Below are 16872 nucleotides of genomic sequence, written 5' to 3' on the forward strand. Positions count from 1 at the left end.
GCTCTCTTTCTTCTCCTTCTGGCATCCCCATAATGCGAATGATAGGCCACTTGAAGTTATCCCAGAGGCTCCTTACACTATCTTTATATTTCTGGATTCTTTTTCCTTTTTGCTCTTCCAGTTGGGTTTGTTTTTTGTTTTTTGGTTTTTTTTGCTTCTTCATATCCCAGATTGCTGATTTTTAAAAAAATATATATATATCTTTATTGATTTCAGAGAGAGGAAAGGAGAGGGAGAGAGAGGGATAGAAGCATCAACGACGAGAGAGTCAGTGATCAGCTGCAGCCCGCAACCCGGGCATGTGCCCTGACCGGGAATCAAACCCTGATCTCCTGGATCCTAGGTCGACGCTCAACCGCTGAGCCACGCTCGGCTGGGCTAGATTGCTGATTTGAATCTCAGTGTCCTCTACTATTGATTCCCTGTAAATGATTCTTTATTTCTGATTGGTACTTTTTTATGTCATTGATGATCTCACTAGTTTCCTTAATAGTTTTACTAAGATCCTTGAGCATCCTTGTAACTATTATTTTGAACTCTATATCTAGTAGTTTGCTTTGGTTCCATTTCATTTAGTTCTTTTAATGGAGATTTTTTCTGTTCTTTCCTTTGTGACATGTTTCTTTGCCTCTGCATTTTGGCTGCTTCCTGGTGTTTGTTTCTATATATTAGAAAGAGCTGCTATGTCTCCTGGAATTGGTAGAGTGGCTTTGTTTAGTAGGTGTCCTGTGGGGTCCAGTGGCTCAGCCTTGCCAGTCACCTGAGCTGGGCCTTCTAGGTGCTCCCCTGTGTGGGCTGTGTGCACTGTCCTATTGTAGTTGAGCCTTGGTTGCAGTTGGCATCACTGGGAGGAATTGACCCCCAGGCCAATTGGCTGTGAGGACCAGCTACAGCTACAGCCGAAGAGCTGCTGTGCTGGAGACACCCCTATGGAGCAGGATTTACTTCAGTGGAGCTTTGGTGTTCACTGAGTATGCCCCTTGAGTGTGTCACTTGTGGGTGTGGTAGAGTTGTAATCCAGCATGGTCAAGTCTGACCACCAGATGCACTGTCTCTGGGGCCTCCTGGGAGGTGCAAAGTCAGCCTCTGTCAGTGCCTTGCCCAGAGCCACCCAGCATGAGCTACGCAGCAAACAGTAGATGGCTGCTACTTGTGCTGGCTTGGAGGTGCCCAGGAGAGGCCAAGCTATGAACCAATACAGGCTACCTCTAGTGCCAGGCCTGGGCCACTTATTGAGAGGTACGAGGCACGCTGAGGCCAGATTTTAGGAAAGTCCTAAGCATGAGGCTAGAGATGCTACTTGCATAGAAAAGCCACTGGAAATGGCTTGAATGAGCTTGCAAGTAGGTAAAGGCGGGGCCTCCGGGAATCACCAGGGTGGGGCCAAAGGTGTGAGTCAGGTTGCTGGAGATTGAAGTATGGCACGGGCCTGCGGGCTCTGTGGGGGGGAGGGCTCGCCAAAGGAGCAATGACCTCTGCCAGCTCTTCTGTCTGGGAGAAAGCTGCCCTCCAGCTCTCGCCATGTTTCAGGCAAGTTAGTTCCTCCCTGAATGTCCCAGGTTCCTTTCAAGCTGCTGCCCAGCACTGGAACTCAGAGGGAGCGCGTCTGAGTGAGTCTGTGTGCGGGCCCTTTAAGGGGAAAGCCTGGGACTCCCACAGCCTCCAGGACCCTCAGCAACAGTCCCCACTGGTTTTCACAGCCCGAAGTTGTGGGGACTTCTCTTTCCGGCACTAGAACCCTGGGCTGGGGGACCTGTTTTGGGGCTGGGACCCCTCGCCCATCCGGGAAACCTCCATCATGGAGATATCCCTCCTGGTTTTAAACTGGGGCACCGGGTGTGGGCCCAAGGCTCATCTCCACAATTCAACCCCAATCTGCTGGCGTCTCCACCCCTCCTACCGGTCTCGATGCTTCTTCAGTTCCCTGGTTGTAGGGCTTCTGTTCAGCTAGATTTCAGGAGGTTCTGAGTGATGGTGGTTCTGTATTTTTGGTAATTTTGACATGGCTCTGGGAGACGGCAGGACCATGGTTACCTACACCACCAGCTTGTTGTCTCTCTGACCCCATCATTTTAAATACTTCCTTACCTTCTGGTACCACAAGATGTTCCAGGCTTATCTTGTATTTTCTTTGCTCCAGCCTTGGAATCAACTGTTTCTCCAAGGAGCCCTGGTTAAGCCAGCTTTTTGCCACTAAAAAATATTTAGAGTTGTTATGATAACTTTGGAAATAAGATGGTGGAGAAGCCTTTATGTGAAGTTCAAGAGCAGGCATTGCTAACTGATGGTTTCAGTCAGGTCAGTGGTTGGTGGGGAGTACTGACTGGGGAGTGTTCATCTTTATTGGGGTGGTGGTCACGTGCATAAAAACTCATCGAGCTATATTAAGATTTATGTAGTTACTGTATATTATTTGCATTTAAAACTTTTTGGGGTTTTTTTTTTTTAAAGGTGACAGGGGAGTGCATGATAGGAGAAGGGCATCTTGTTCGGTTGTCCTGTGGCCACCACTGAAAGGTTGGGAGGAAAGTGAATGGGGGAGCAAAATGCAACAACACTAAAATCTACCGACCAGACATTTGACCCTGTAAAAATTACCCAAGTCAAAATGGATTAAGGCTGCTTTTTTCACAGGAAATGCTGAAGGGTAAATGATTGTACTTGAATCTTGGTTCCAGGTGAGGAACTTCATTTTTTTTTAATATGTTTTTATTGATTTCAGAGAGAAGAAGGGAGAGGGAGGGAGAGAGATAGAAACATCACTGATGAGAAAGTCATTGGGGACCGATCCCACAGCCTGGGCATGTGCCCTGACTGGGAATCAAACCGGCGACCCCCTGGTTCATGGGTCGATGCTCAATTCCTGAGCCACTCAGGTTGGGCAAGGATCTTGATATTAATGGCACCTTGGGGGCTTGAAGAGAAAAGTGTGACCACTAGGAGTCAGGACTGACAAGTCACAGAGCTAATTGGCAGTGACAGTGGTGGCTGCACTAGAGGTTGCTGCACTAGAGGTTGCAGCACTGAGTGTTTTGAGGGCATGAACAGTAAAGGTGGGCAGCCTTCCTGGCAAAGGAAAGCTTTAGTGGTAGTCAGATAGAGCTATGTTGGCCTTGGAATGAGCACCTGAGTTCATAACCAGCAGGGCCTCCATGTGCAGTGTGCACTGCTAAGGGAAGAAGTGGGGGCCCCTCTCCCCAGCTGTGAGCCTAAAAGAGGTTGGCAAGGCTATTATGGTCCCTAAAAGGAGATGGTATGCAGAGGGGGCTCTCCAGGGAAATAGGCTGAGCATGTGAGAGCTGAGAGGCCTGCCGTCCCCTCTTATGCAAGACCACACCAAGAGCAAGCCCTTCCCAGCGCTTGCCCCCGGCCCACACTTTGCTAGGTGCTACCTTCCTGATGGTGAAGTAGAAGCGAGGGCATTGCAGCTGCAGCCAGCTTGACAGAGGAACTGCCTAGTTCCCCCTGCAGGGGTAAGAGTTGAGGCAGTGGGGAGGGAAGAGGCAGAGAAGGCAGTGTAGCTGGAGAATCAGGAGGTCAGGGGAGAGTGCTGCCAGGACTGGTGGGGAGAAGACCATGGGAAGGAGATGGAGCTTGATTCTAAAGCAGAGGGAAACTTTTACCTCCTTCCTTTGTCACATCAACAGCCCAGTGATGTCTGGGCCTTAATCTGCACTGCCAGCTTCCTGGAGATGGAATGAGGAGGGATGCCTTGGTCCCACCAAGTTTCAGGAGTGTATACTCCATTCCTAAGTAATAAAAATCACAGCTATGAGAGTGGATTTTCAGCTTCTGTCTCTAAGCCCAGAATGTTAAATGAAACTGGGAAAGCCTCATTGTTAAAAAAGACTGGGAGAACTAGGTCACTGGAAAACATGTTTTTATTCCTGACACGCAGAGTACTCCATTGAGACAGGTGTGGGAGTCAAACTTCAGAGGAGACTTCCCGGTGTCAAACCTGGAAGGACAGGAAAGCTGAGTGAGTCCTGTGAGTGTGTGGCAGACCCTCTGTGGTCAGTGCACCACCACACAATACAACCAAACAGAAGGAGTTGCTGGGGGGGGAGAAGAGAAACACCTTCAAAAATCAAGAATTCAGTGTATGTTTAGAGCATGAGTTATGCCACATTGTGAGCACTCAGGACAACAGCACACTAGAAATTTGTACTGGCCATCAGTGGTTCTGTGAGGGAGGGTGGTGGTGGGGTGGGAGTGGCCTCCTGGAGAATGCTCACCTGCCCATCTTTGAGCAGTTGGGGGAGTGGCTATCACCATGAGTGAAGAGAACCAGCAGGTCCTGGACAGCATTTGCACATGTGCAAGACATTTGATCTGACTCGCTCCATCGATGACGGGGCCACTGACACTGGACTGAATGTAGTAGAGCAAGTCCAAGTTCAGGTGAGCAAGCTGAGATCACAGTTGCCAAAGCCTCCACACCCACCATCCTCACTGCAGCATGGCCACCCTTATTGGCCCGTCCGTCAAGGTCATCAAGGCCTGTCAAGGTCAAGCTTCTGCAATCCCTTCCTCAGTGTTTCAAGATGCACATTACCCAGGGACCCATACCCCTGAGCACGCATTGAACCAGAAGCTTGTGGATAAGGGGCGAGTGGCAGCTGCCCTTGAAAATGGCCACCTGCTGGAGGTTACAAGTTAGTGCCTGTTGGTCTGCTCTGGAGCTGGCTTTTAGTCCCCAGCCCCACCCAGAACTCATTGCCTTGTTTTCTTGAATCACTGATGATGAGAAAGTAACACTGCATTTTGTAATAAATCCCTAATTTATATTAAAAAAAAAGAAAAAAAGATTTGTACAGAATAAAGTAACCCCCAGGTAGCCTGGAAACAATTTGACTAAAACAATGTATCCAGGAAAAGTGAGCAAATACCTGGTCACCCCACAGCCTAAAAAGTTATCTCTGGACAGCATCGGTGAGAGCCCAGAAGAGCAGGAGACCCCAAAGAAGTCAGGGCAGGTGTCTCAGAACTGATTTCAAGGCGACTCCAAGGACCAATAATCAAAATTCCTTTAACTACATAAAACAGGAACTTGCAAGGAAGTCACTGGGGCCAACTGATGACTAAACCAAGGAAGCAGCTGGTCTCAGAATCCTTTGCTTTCATCTTATGGAAAACCTTGGAGAGATTCCCATGCAGAAAGTGTCTTGTAGGACACGGGTCAGAGTTATTAAATAAAACAGTGCTAAGCCCGTGGGATGTTCCAGGCCTAAATAACAACTAAATGTAAATAAATCCCTTGAACCAGATGGCATCCACCCACCACTTCTGCAGGAACTCAAGGCTGGGATTGTGGAATGTTGGCCAAACAGATATCCAGTAAATTGCCAATTTGAATCCCGCCCAGAAGAAGGGTTCAGAGGGAGCCCTGAGAACTGAAGATCTTTACCCAAAAGCAGGCTGGTGTGAGAAAGGATGCTATTCCTAGACACGTAAACAAAAGCCATTGAGGGGGACTCCATGGCTTTCTCTGAGGAGAAACTTGCCAAATGTACTAGGTACTTTGACACTGGGGAAACCGATGAATAAGTTTGGCTCTCAAAATGTTTATGTAAAGGACATGTTTTTGAAAATTGAAACCAGAGGAATTGTTTTGCTACCTCACTGATTCTCAAAACAGGAAGGATTTGCTTTAAAGTACTAATTTGACTACGAAAGTATTTTTACATGCCTGAATACATTTCACATTTGTAAAGAATGTTCCAGTATTGCTAAGTGATTCTACACACAGTATCTTATTTAATAGTTTGTATTTTATGGGGCCTTAAGGTCTTTTGCTGTCAATTATGTCCTATCTTTGGTTGTACTTGGCTATTATCACTGAGTAAAATTAATCAGCTCTTCCAGATTTCCTTCAAACAGCCTCTTTTATGACTTCTTTTTGTTCCTTCCACATTATGCCCCAGTTCTCTCTCTCACTCCAAGACAGCAGTATGTAAAATAGTGGTTATGAGCACAAGTTCCCACTCAAAGATTACCTGGGTTCAGATCCCAGTTCAGCATTACTCAGTGACCCTGGCCTAGTTCAGTTCCTTAACCTCTGTGCCTCAATTTCCTCATCTATAAAATGGACCCAGCATGTATTTCATAATGTTGATGTGATGATGAAATTAGTTAATACAGAGTACACGTGAAGCATCCAGGGCTCTGTCTGGTATATAGTAAGTGCTTAATAAATGAGACTACCATTATAGTTATTATCCTAGATTCCTCCCTCTTCATCTGCAGTTCTTCCATCTGCTGGGCATTCTCCAGTGGGTTTTCCCTGTGCCTTTTCCTTACCAAAGTCTCTCTGCTTACTACCTACTATCCCTTCTTCTCACTTTGCCCCTTCCTTATATAATTGCCCCCCATCCTCCACACACGGCTTAAATTCCTCCTCTGCCATTTTTTCCTTTGTGATTTGTGGATTCTCAGCAGGTCCTTTCCTACTCTCTCAACCATATCCAGCTTTTCTTTTGTGAAAGACATTTCCCCTTTCCATTAATTTAGAACCGGCTCTGCTGCTTGCCTCTCAAGCTGTCTTCTCACAACTGCAGTGTTTCATCTGACTGCATGTCATACTTAGTGCTCCCATGAGCTGGCTTTGTAACAAATTTTCAATCGTTCCCTGCCCAGGCAGTGTCTCTTCTCTACCTCTAGATAAAAGCACGTGATTTGTGACTAACACCTTCTTCCCTCAGCTATGATTATTCGGTTTCTACCTCTTTATTCCCTTCTCAAATTTCTCAATGTATTGGGCATGTTTTCCTGTTGTTACAGCACTACGATGGGGGTGCATTCCTAGGCATAGCCACCAGGTGGCAGAGTGGTTCCTCACACCTAAGCTTCACTGCCCTTGGGAGAGACGACGAGGTTAACTTGGCCAGGGGTAGAATTATTTCCAGCCTTCTGAGAGGTTTCTAGCAGGGCTAGAAGAATTGGAAATTACAGGTAGATCTTATCCCAGCAAAGAATATTCTCTTCTAGAAAGACCATCCCTTTGTTGGTTGCCTTTGTCAATTGTATGTGTATGTAACCACTATAGAAAAATTAGAAAACACCAGTGTGTAGAAAGAAAAAAATTAGGAACCTGAAGTCTTACTACACAAAAGTGATATATTTCCTTCCAGACATTTCGTTATGCAAATTTATGGAATAAATATGTATCAAACTTATGTAACTTTTTTTCTTTTAATTTATCTTTATTGTTGAAAGTGTTACAGATGTCCTCTTTTTTCCCCCATTGATCCTCTCCACTCCACATCTACCCCACTCCCAGGCCTTCCCCCTAACAATGTCTGTGTCCATGGGTTATGCTTATAGACATGTAAGTTCTTTGTTTAATCTCTCCCCACCCACTCCCCCCACCTTCCCTCTGAGATCCCTCAGTCCGTTCCATGCCTCTATATCTCTGGATATATTTTGTTCATCAGTTTATTTTGTTTATTACATTCTACATATGAGTGAGATCATGTGGTACTTGTCTTTCTCTGACTGGCTTATTTCACTAAGCATAATACTCTTCAGTTCCCTCCATGCTGTCCCAGAGGATAAGTGATCCTTCTTTTATACAGCTGCATAGTATTCCATGGTGTAAATTTACCACAGCTTTTTTATTCATTCATCTACTGATGTGCACTTGAGAAGAATGTATATTCTGCAGCTTTGGAGTGGAATGTTCTGTAACTATCAATTAAATCCATCTGATCTAGTGTGTCATTTAGGTTCACTGTTTCCTTGTTGATTTTTTTTTTCTGGAAGACCTATCCAGTGAAATCAGTGAGGTGTTAAAGTCCCCTAGTATGACTGTCTTGCTGTTGATCTCACCCTTAAAGTCCTCTAAAAGTTTTTTTTAATAAATTTAGGTGCTCCTATACTGGGTGCATGTATGTTTATCAGGGTTATATCCTCCTATTGGATCGGTCCCTTTAGTATTATGTGATGACCTTTCTTGTCTCTTGTTATGGTCTTCATTTTGAAGTCTGTTTTGTCAGATATGAGTATTGCTACCCCAGCTTTTTTTTTTTCATTTCCATTTGCACAGGAAATTTTTTTTCATCCCTTCACTCTCATCCTGTATGAGCCTTTTGTTTTGAGGTGGGTCTCTTGTAGACATATATATTTGGGTCATGTTTCCTTATCCATTCAGCCACCACATGTCTTTTTATTGGAGCATTTAATTCATTTACATTTAAGGTTATTATTGATAGATACTTACCTATTGCCATTTTAATTCTTTATGCCTTTGTTTCTCTTTCTCTCTATTTCTCCTTCTAATTATAGCAGTTTCTTTAACATTTCCTGCAATGCTGGTTTGGTGGTAATAAACTCCTTTGGCCTTTTTTTGTCTGGGAAGCTCTTTATTTGACCATCTATCTTCAATGATAGCCTTGCTGGATAGAGTAGTCTTGGTTTCAGATCCTTGCTTTTCATTACCTTGAATACTTCATGCCATTCCCTTCTGGCGTATAAAGTTTCTGATGAGAAGTCAGCTGACAGCCTTATGGGATCTCCTTTGTGGGTAACAGATTTCTTTTCTCTAGCTGCCTTTAATATTCTTTTTTTGTCTTGAATTCTTGGCATTTTAGTTACGATGTGTCTGGGCCTGGGCCTCTTTGGGTTCTTCTTGCTTGGGACTCTCTGTGCCTCCTGAACTTGTGTGACTTTTTCCTTGGTCAAGGAAATTTTCTGCCATTATTTCTTCAGATAAATTCTTTGTCCCTTATTCTCCTCCCCTTCTGCCATTCCTATAATGTGAATATTATTACATTTCATATTTTCCCACAGCTCCCTTAAACTGTCCTCCTGTTTTTTAATTGTTTTTTCTTTTGGTTCTCTGATTGAGTGATTTGTTTCTACCCTGTCTTCTAATTCACTGATTCAGTCCTCAGCTTCCTCTAATCTGCTGTTTATTCCTTCTTTATTTCTGCTATGTCATTCTTAATTTCCTTCATAGTTTCCATATCTTTTTTCATGCTGTTGAGCATCCTTACAATCTGTATTCTGAACTCTATATCCGATAGATTATTTATCTCCATTTCATGTAGCTCTTTTTCTGGAGACGTCTCTTGTTCTTTCATTTGGGGCTTGTTTTTTTGTCTCCCCATTTTGGCTGCCTGGTTGGGTTTGTTTCTGTGTATTGGGTAGATCTGCTAGGACTCTCAGTTTTTTTGGAGGGTTTCTGATGCAGGCCAGTGTCAGACATAGTTTGTGACTGGCCCTGAGTATCCTGTTTGGAGCTATCAACAACCCTCGGTTGAGGTCTCCTCTGCTGGGGCAGGGTGCGTTTGGACAGGACCAAGGTACACACCGGAGTCTGCTTTTCCAAGGCCTACATCCAGAAGCAGATCAGGCAAAGACTGAAAGCACTGTGAAGTCTGCCTCTATTGGCAGGCTGATTAATGTGATTCTCTTAATGAGCCTCAGGCTATAGAAACTCCATGGGTTAGGGCAAGAGGTTTTCCAGCAGGGTGGGGCAATTGCTTCTCCCTCAGGCAAAAGCAGCAAATTGTCTGCCTAAGAAAGATGTCCTCTGCAGTATGGGGGAATGACTCGCACAGGAATCCAGAGGGGTGCCTTCTGATCTGAATCTCCAGAGCCCACAACCCTAGGTTCTCCTCACACAGTTCCGGTCCACTCTGCTGGAGCCCAAGGTGAGTGGCTGCACACAAAATTTAGTGTGATGACTCTTTAAGAGGGTACCTGCATTTCTAGCCCTTTCTCCCTGGCAGAAAGAAACCCTGCTGCTTTTCACAGCCAGATGTTATGTGGGCACCTTTCTCAGTTCTGGTGCTCTGGGCTGGGAAGCCCAGCCTGGGGTTTACTCCCCAGAGTCCTCAGTGGGAACCCCTATAGCTGAGATATCCCTCCAGACCTTCAGCTGCTGCCTTTGGGAGCCCAGCCAGCCCTCTCTTGCCTCTGCACTTCCTACTAGTCTCTAGTGGTCTCCACTTTTCCTCCTTGGTTATGAGGGTGCTCTCCAGCTCGTCTTCAGTTGCAGTTGATTATTCAGGATGGTCTTTCTGTTTTAGTTGTAATTCCAGTTTGGGCTCGGGAGAGTATCAGTGTAGCTTCCACTCAGTCCACCGCCATCTTTAATCTCTATAACTGTTAATTGAATCATTTTATATATTTTGTTTTGTAACCTCATTATCACTTTACAAAATATAGTGGATGTTCTAGCATGTCAAAAAGTATAGATACACATAATTTCCCCTGCTTTTGTATTTTTTACACATTACTTGAGTACATGCTTGTACAAAAATCTTAAAAACATTAAAATAATAACTTGGCTGCAGAGTATTTTGTTTTATGGATTTACCTTAATTTATTTAATGGAAGTTCATTCTCTGTGTGACATCTAAGGGTTTCTTTCCTTGGGATCTTAAGTGTGCTTTTATTTCATCAAGAGCCTGTTAGTACCTCTAGTGGTAACCCCAACCCTGGTTGCTGTTGGAATCTATGGAGACTTTTGTGAGAAGTGTGGGTTGCCGGATCGATCCCATCCCAAGTCTTTAGAATCCAAAGCTCCAGGAATGAGATTTGGGCCCATGTCTTTCTATGAGTTCCTGCATTTGATTAAGCTCTTGCAGCCTGGTTGGATGACAAGTGGGATGATCATTTGAATCCTTAAGGGTGTCTTTGAGTCTCCGGGGCCCTGAATTCTTCATGCTTATGTCCTGGATGAGGCTAAGCAAATGTCATTCCTTTAGCTCGGGCTGGTTCTGAGTCAGGTTTGTCCTTGAGAAATAGGATAGTGGCTTGACCTCACCCAGCAAGTTGATTGAAAGTGGGAATGAGATTCTATGCCAACAAAAAGCAATAAAAACAAAGTTTTCCAATGAATGAAGTTAAAAATTAATATTAGTGTTAATGGGGACACTTGAGTGCTAAACTAGACTCTGGAGGGAAGTGTAAGAGTTCTTGTTAGCTGTGGTGTGGGTCAAGAGAAGGGCAAGCTACAAGAAGACCAAGGGACTTAAACCAGGGTCCACATTTAGAAGTCAGGAGAGCCCTGGGTGTGAATGGAAAAAAATTAGTTTTATTCTCAGTGACCCCTGATTCAAAGTTAGCATTTCCTACAGTAATGAATATAGGCAGCAAAGCACAGTAATATTAGTAGTACCTGCCTTTGTCACTAATTTAATCTGCCATTAGATGTTGTTATAGAATATATTAATGAAATACGTACATTTAATATGAGGAATTTGTTTTTAAGATATTTTGATAACTTTCAATTTAACTGGTCTCCTGTGTGATTCTATGTATTTTATTTTATGTGCTTCATTAGATAGCCAGAGTCTGAGATACAGAAAGGGTTAATACCTCTATAGTAGAGAGTCTGCCAAAGTTAAAATATAAAAGTTGACTCCCTGAGGAGGGTGCTGGCAAAAAAGATGATACCTTTTCCAGTTTGGGTGGGGGTGGGGGCCTTTGGGGGATGACACAGGAAGCAGAAAAGGAGTCAGAGGGGCGGCCAGAGGTCAGGGAGTTCACGGGGGAGGGTATTATATACCAAGGACAACATTTTAAAAAGTAAAAATAAGCCGACGGGGATAGCATGGGAAGACAGAGAAGCACCTAAACTGGTTGCTTTCTCGTCATGGTCTTCCTGTGTCTTCACCACCATTTTGACTTAAGGCTCTGAGTTCTATTCTCAGGCTTGGAGATCTCAGGGATGGGATTACAATGAACAAAATTTGTTTAATGATAGAGTTCAGTGCTGGTGGAGATCTGGGGAAATGAGCACTTTTCTGGAATGCATATTCTGGATAAGTGTTAAGTACTTTAAAATATTCATGTCCTTTGACATAGTAATTTCATTTCTAGGACTTTAGCCCAAGGAAATAATCTAAAATAAGGCTTTATGCACAAGTCTGTTCATTATAATTTCATTATAGTGGAAAACCAGAAATAATCAAGTGCTCAAAATAGGAAGATGTAGGATAAATTATGGTACATCCGCGTCCTGGAAAATTGGCCATTGAGAATGTCTACAAGGGTTTTTTAATATTAGAGGAAATGCTTACAACAAATGCTAAATAGATTCAAAATTGCATAGAGAAACTATTTCAACTGTGTAAAATGTGCAGAAAAAGGACTGGAAGGAAATATGCCAAAACATCTAAAACTAGCTTCCTCTTGAATATGAAGTTATGAGTATTTTATTTTCTGCTTTTTTACTAAACAAAACTTCCACAGAATGTGTATTTCTTGGGGGGGGGGGGGGGGAGTTCTATCCCAAGTAATATACGAAGACTTTATTGTAAAAATTGAAAACAAGGGGCTTGAAAGAAGTATAATGAGAAAGTAAAAGTCTCCTAACCCCCAAAGTAGCTACTGTTAACAGGATACCATCTAGCCTTCCAAAGTTTTTATACACATATGTGCATATATAAATTATAAATATATTGTGTTTTCCCATTTACCTAAGTGATACCATATTATATGTATTTTCCTGCAATTTACTATTTTTTCTCCTAAACATGTCTTAGCTATCTTTCCGCCTTGGCACGTGGAGTCCTGCTTCATTTGTAATAGGTGCTGCCTTTTATTTCATGGTGTGGATAACCGTGGTTTGTCTTAACAATTCCCATACCGACGGAGACTTCTCTGGTGTCATTCTCGCTACTTGAAGCAGTGACGCAGTGAATACCTTTTACAGGAGTGTGAATATTTCCGGAGGAGAGGGACACAGACATAGAGTCCTGGGTCAAACACCATGTGCATTTGATTTGGATAGACACGGCCTGTATTCGTTAAGATGATACAACTTGTGTCCTGTAACCAAAATGTTAGAATAACAGTGGCTTCAAACAAGATAGTTGTTTCCTTTTCTTTGATTCACAGTCTAAGTGTAAGCAGCACAGGGTAACATGATGGCTACCAGCGGCAGGAACTCATTTCTTCTGGCTTGTTGTTCTCCCATCTTCAACACGCGGCTCTAATCTTAGGGTCTGAGATGATTGCTTTCTCTCCTCCATTTACATCCATTTTCTAAGAAGGGGAGAAGGAAAGTTTAGGGCAGAAGCCAGAATTAGTCAGAACTTAATCATATTGGCCACACATTGCAGTGATGTGTGGCCAATAGGATTAAGGCAGCTAAGTTTCTGTTGCTAAAAGAAGAAATCTCATAAAGACATGTGAGACCTTTACATTATAAAACATCGCTAAAAGTGGGGTTTTCTAAGTCACTGTAGCCTGTGGGTGCCAGCAGCATTCTGTGCGTTGCCTGGTCCCAGAGCCCAGCCATTTTTCGGTTGGTGGTTTTCTTACTGATTTGTGGGCACTCCTCTTCGATTGTGTGTATTAACCTTTCATCTTTTGTAGGTGCTATACATATTTTCTTGTAGTTATTTTTTTATTTTTAATTTTGGTGCCTCTTGACATATTAAGGTTTTAAAATTATATGTAATCAAATCTCTCAGTCTGTTTATGGCTCTGAGGTTTGTATGTTGTTGCTTTTATAATCAGAAAAATAACAAGAATATCCAGTTCAGAAAGAGAGACAGAAAGAACTTAAAGCAGCAGCAATGGGTAACTGAACTATAGAGAGAATCTAAAGTCTCACATTCACTTTTATTCCAGTATCCTCTTTAATAGGCTATCTCCATGAGCTCTCTGAGGGACCTGTGCTTTGAAAACTGAAGAGGGTTTAGATGGGTGGAGGAAAAGGGAGAAGGTGTTCCAAGCGAAAGGAACCACTTAAGTTAGGCCGTAAATGTCGCTGAGGTGGACCTAGCGGGATGAGGCACGTACATTGGGAACAGTGGGAAAGAAGCTGGACATGTAGGTTGAGGACGGTCTTGGCGAACAGGGCAGAGGATTAATAGAGTGATTGCAAGTAACATTGGTATTGCAAGGAAAATATCCAATGCAGGAGGATATGTAGTAATCACCAATAAATTTTTTTTTAAAGGAAGCAAATTAAGTTATTACAAAAGGGAAATGGTTGAGTAAATTAGGGGCTAGACACATGAAAATACTAATATTAAATATAATCATTTTTTAAGGCTGCATGGAAAAAATGACAATTATAGGTAAAAAATTATTTAAAATCACATAATCTCCTAATTTTGTTTACAACTACTTAAAGAAATGCATGTGTGAAACGACTGAAAAGGGACACCTCGAAACTAGGAGAGACACTTGGATGATGCATCATTATTTTTCTTTTTTAAATATTCTTCTTATTGTTATTCTCTGTAATATTTTCAAAGAGGCAGGTGTTAGTGGATTGGACAATCAGCAGAGGCATTTCAAGGCTTCCTGTAGGTGAACTAGGGGCCCAGGGCTGTGTGCTGCTTGGGCGGAGGGACGCCTTACCCTTTGGGATGTGTGACAGGGAAAGGGGCCCCATTCCAAGGCCTGCTGGTCCTTTTAGTCCCCAGGTGAATAAAGTCCTTTCTTGCATTCCAGGGTCTCCTCATGCTGCTACAAAACCTACCTACGATACACTGGGGCAACGAAGAGATTGGGCTGCTTCTCGCCGAGGCGTACAGACTCAAGTATATGTTTGCCGACGCCCCTAATCACTACCGCCGATAGGTGCTGTCTCCCCATGGGGACCCAGACTGCCCCCATCTCTGATGGCAATCTGATCACTGTGGCCACTGTGCGAGCCGTGGACTGGACCAGGAACCACTCCTGCTGTAAAAAGCTCACATCTGCCGCCCAGGTCTTAACTTTTTGGCGTGCCTATCACACCACTCCATGTCTCTGGATGGGTCTCCTGGACCGCTGTCAGTATTCCATGCCATGTGCGTGGGCCCAGCTCTGGGAGAGGACTGAAAAGGAGGTACAGGGTTGTCTGCCCCTTTAAAAGAACTGGACAAATGAAGGGGAAGGCTCAGGGTCTTAACTCACATTGTCCCTCCATGGACTGGCTGTGTCTTGCCTCCCAGCCCCAGCTGATACTGTTGCTTTTTGTGACATAGTTTGATTTGATCACAGGTCAAAAACGCCTTATGTTTTCAAAATCCTCCTGGCCCCTCTCCCCTGGCCCCAGGTCCTAGCCCTTTACCTCTGCCCTGGTCCGAGCGAGTGAGGGCAGCTTTTCAAGACCATTATTCCCAGATGGAGGAGGCACCGATGCTTAACTCTGGGAAGAGGCCTTCACCCAAGGGCTGGGAATTTTAATTTTCCTCCTCTCACCAGTATGTGAGTGTGCGTTTGTGTGCGTAGCTGGGTGGGTATACACACCCAGCATTTAGTTACATGTCTGAATTTCTTTGTCCAGAATAGCCCCATCACAACCAGCTGGGAAAGGCCCTAGTGACCAGTGTACAGTGTCCCTTGAGAAGGATCAGGGCAGGGGAGGGAGAAGGGTCTTTTGACCTCTCCAAACCCTTTTCCATGATGACCCACTCCAAGATATTATGTGTAAATTGTGTTATTATGTATATGGGTAAAGATGTACAAATATATGTCCTCTTTGTAGCAGATATGATTTTATATTTATAATGTGCATCAACATGTGAAAGCAATCTAGGTCATAGCACAGGTGAAGCTGTCAGGCAGGTGGCTTGAGCCTCCCGGTTGGTTTCTGGGGCCCTCCTGTGCAGGGAGCGAATGGGATCTGCTGGGGTGAGCAGTGCTGAGCAGATGGAGCTGCCTTGAAACCAGTGGCAGCCATGCCAGGCATCAGTGTCTCAGAGTTGTTTCTCCTCCCCTTTCCCACCCCTCCCAGGCCCTGATGGAGCCTCTGCCTTGCGCCTTCCCATCCTCAGACCGAGCTCCCATCCTTCACCCCCGCAGCCTCCCAGAGAGAGGACCGCAGAGGCAGAAGCCCTTCTGCATGATTTTAGCCCCTGCCTCGCCCCCCCCCCCCGCCCCAGAATCTGGGGAGGGCTTTTGTTTTTACATCTCTAAGTCAGCATTGTATTCAAGACAGAAGCTGTGACTGACTGTCAGTGCCAAGGAAAGGGGTTTCCTGTGTGTCCCTGGGGTTTGGGGCTCTTCTCAGAGAGAGGCATTCGGTGTCCCCCACTGTTACCATCACACCTCACCCAGCTCATGAGATGTGTGACTCCTGTTCAATTTTTGGTATTTGGAAGTGGAGAAGTGGGGGTGGGGGCAAGCAGCTGTCATCTTCTAGGGAAGCCAAGCAGTATCCCCAGTGGGTCACACCCTTGAGTCTCTGCCAGCGGAGCCCAGCGCGCAGGCGTATTACATTTCTCATCTGGAGCTGTTTCTCAGGCATCCTTCCTAACCCTGCGCCCTCCCCTTTCAGTGTGCCTCAGCCTCCTCCACAGAGAGGGCCCGTGGCCCGTTCTCAGCTGGACTGAAGAAAGACACTTGTGTTCCCAAGTGGTGGTTTTATTTTTTTAGTTTTTATGTTTGTATGGGAAATTGTGGATAAAGTGAAAGAATTGTAAATAAATAGTGGATTTCCTCCTCCACTTCTGATTTTTCTTCCATGGATTTGTGTAACCTGGACCCTAAGGAGCCTCCTTTTCTCGTTTTTTTTCAGTTGATACTAGTAAGCGTGAGGGATAGGCCTTCTGTACAACAGGCAGGGGATCAACAGGAGGTCAGAAGACAGCCCAGAGGACGTCAGCAGGCCCACTGTGCACCGCCTCGGGAAGGAAACTGGAAACAGAATGAATGGTGACATGGCTCCTAATTGCTGACAGAGCACCTGGCCATGTGCCAAACATGGGGACAGGCACTTTACATGGATTAATTTATCCAAAAGGAATATGTCATGTAGTAGAGGCTAGAAAATGTACTAGAATTTCAGTGCTAGATGAGACACCTAGTTCAACACGGGCTTGCCTGCACAGGGTTTTCCCTCCAAACCATTTACAACTAAAATGTGTTCAAAGACTCACCCCCCATTTAGGGTCTTCATTAAGGTTTCTTTTTTTTGGT

General features: G+C 44.4%; 1 protein-coding gene and 1 pseudogene across 2 annotated transcripts in view; both read left to right on the forward strand.

Annotated features, from left to right (window-relative positions):
- Positions 1-16400, forward strand: part of TBC1D22B (TBC1 domain family member 22B) — a 74120-nt gene extending 57720 nt beyond the window's left edge. For both annotated transcript variants that reach the window (XM_087817368.1, XM_016223733.2), the window contains exon 13: positions 14419-16400. In XM_087817368.1, coding sequence (XP_087673494.1) covers positions 14419-14547 — 129 coding nt within the window. In that variant the 3' untranslated portion in view covers positions 14548-16400. The remainder of the gene's footprint in view (positions 1-14418) is intronic.
- On the forward strand, positions 2236-4693 carry LOC148093035 (cytosolic iron-sulfur assembly component 2B pseudogene; annotated as a pseudogene).
- Positions 16401-16872: the final 472 nt, after the last annotated feature.

Source organism: Miniopterus natalensis, chromosome 5 (assembly GCF_054644295.1).
Source record: "Miniopterus natalensis isolate mMinNat1 chromosome 5, mMinNat1.hap1, whole genome shotgun sequence".
Taxonomy (NCBI): domain Eukaryota; kingdom Metazoa; phylum Chordata; class Mammalia; order Chiroptera; family Miniopteridae; genus Miniopterus; species Miniopterus natalensis.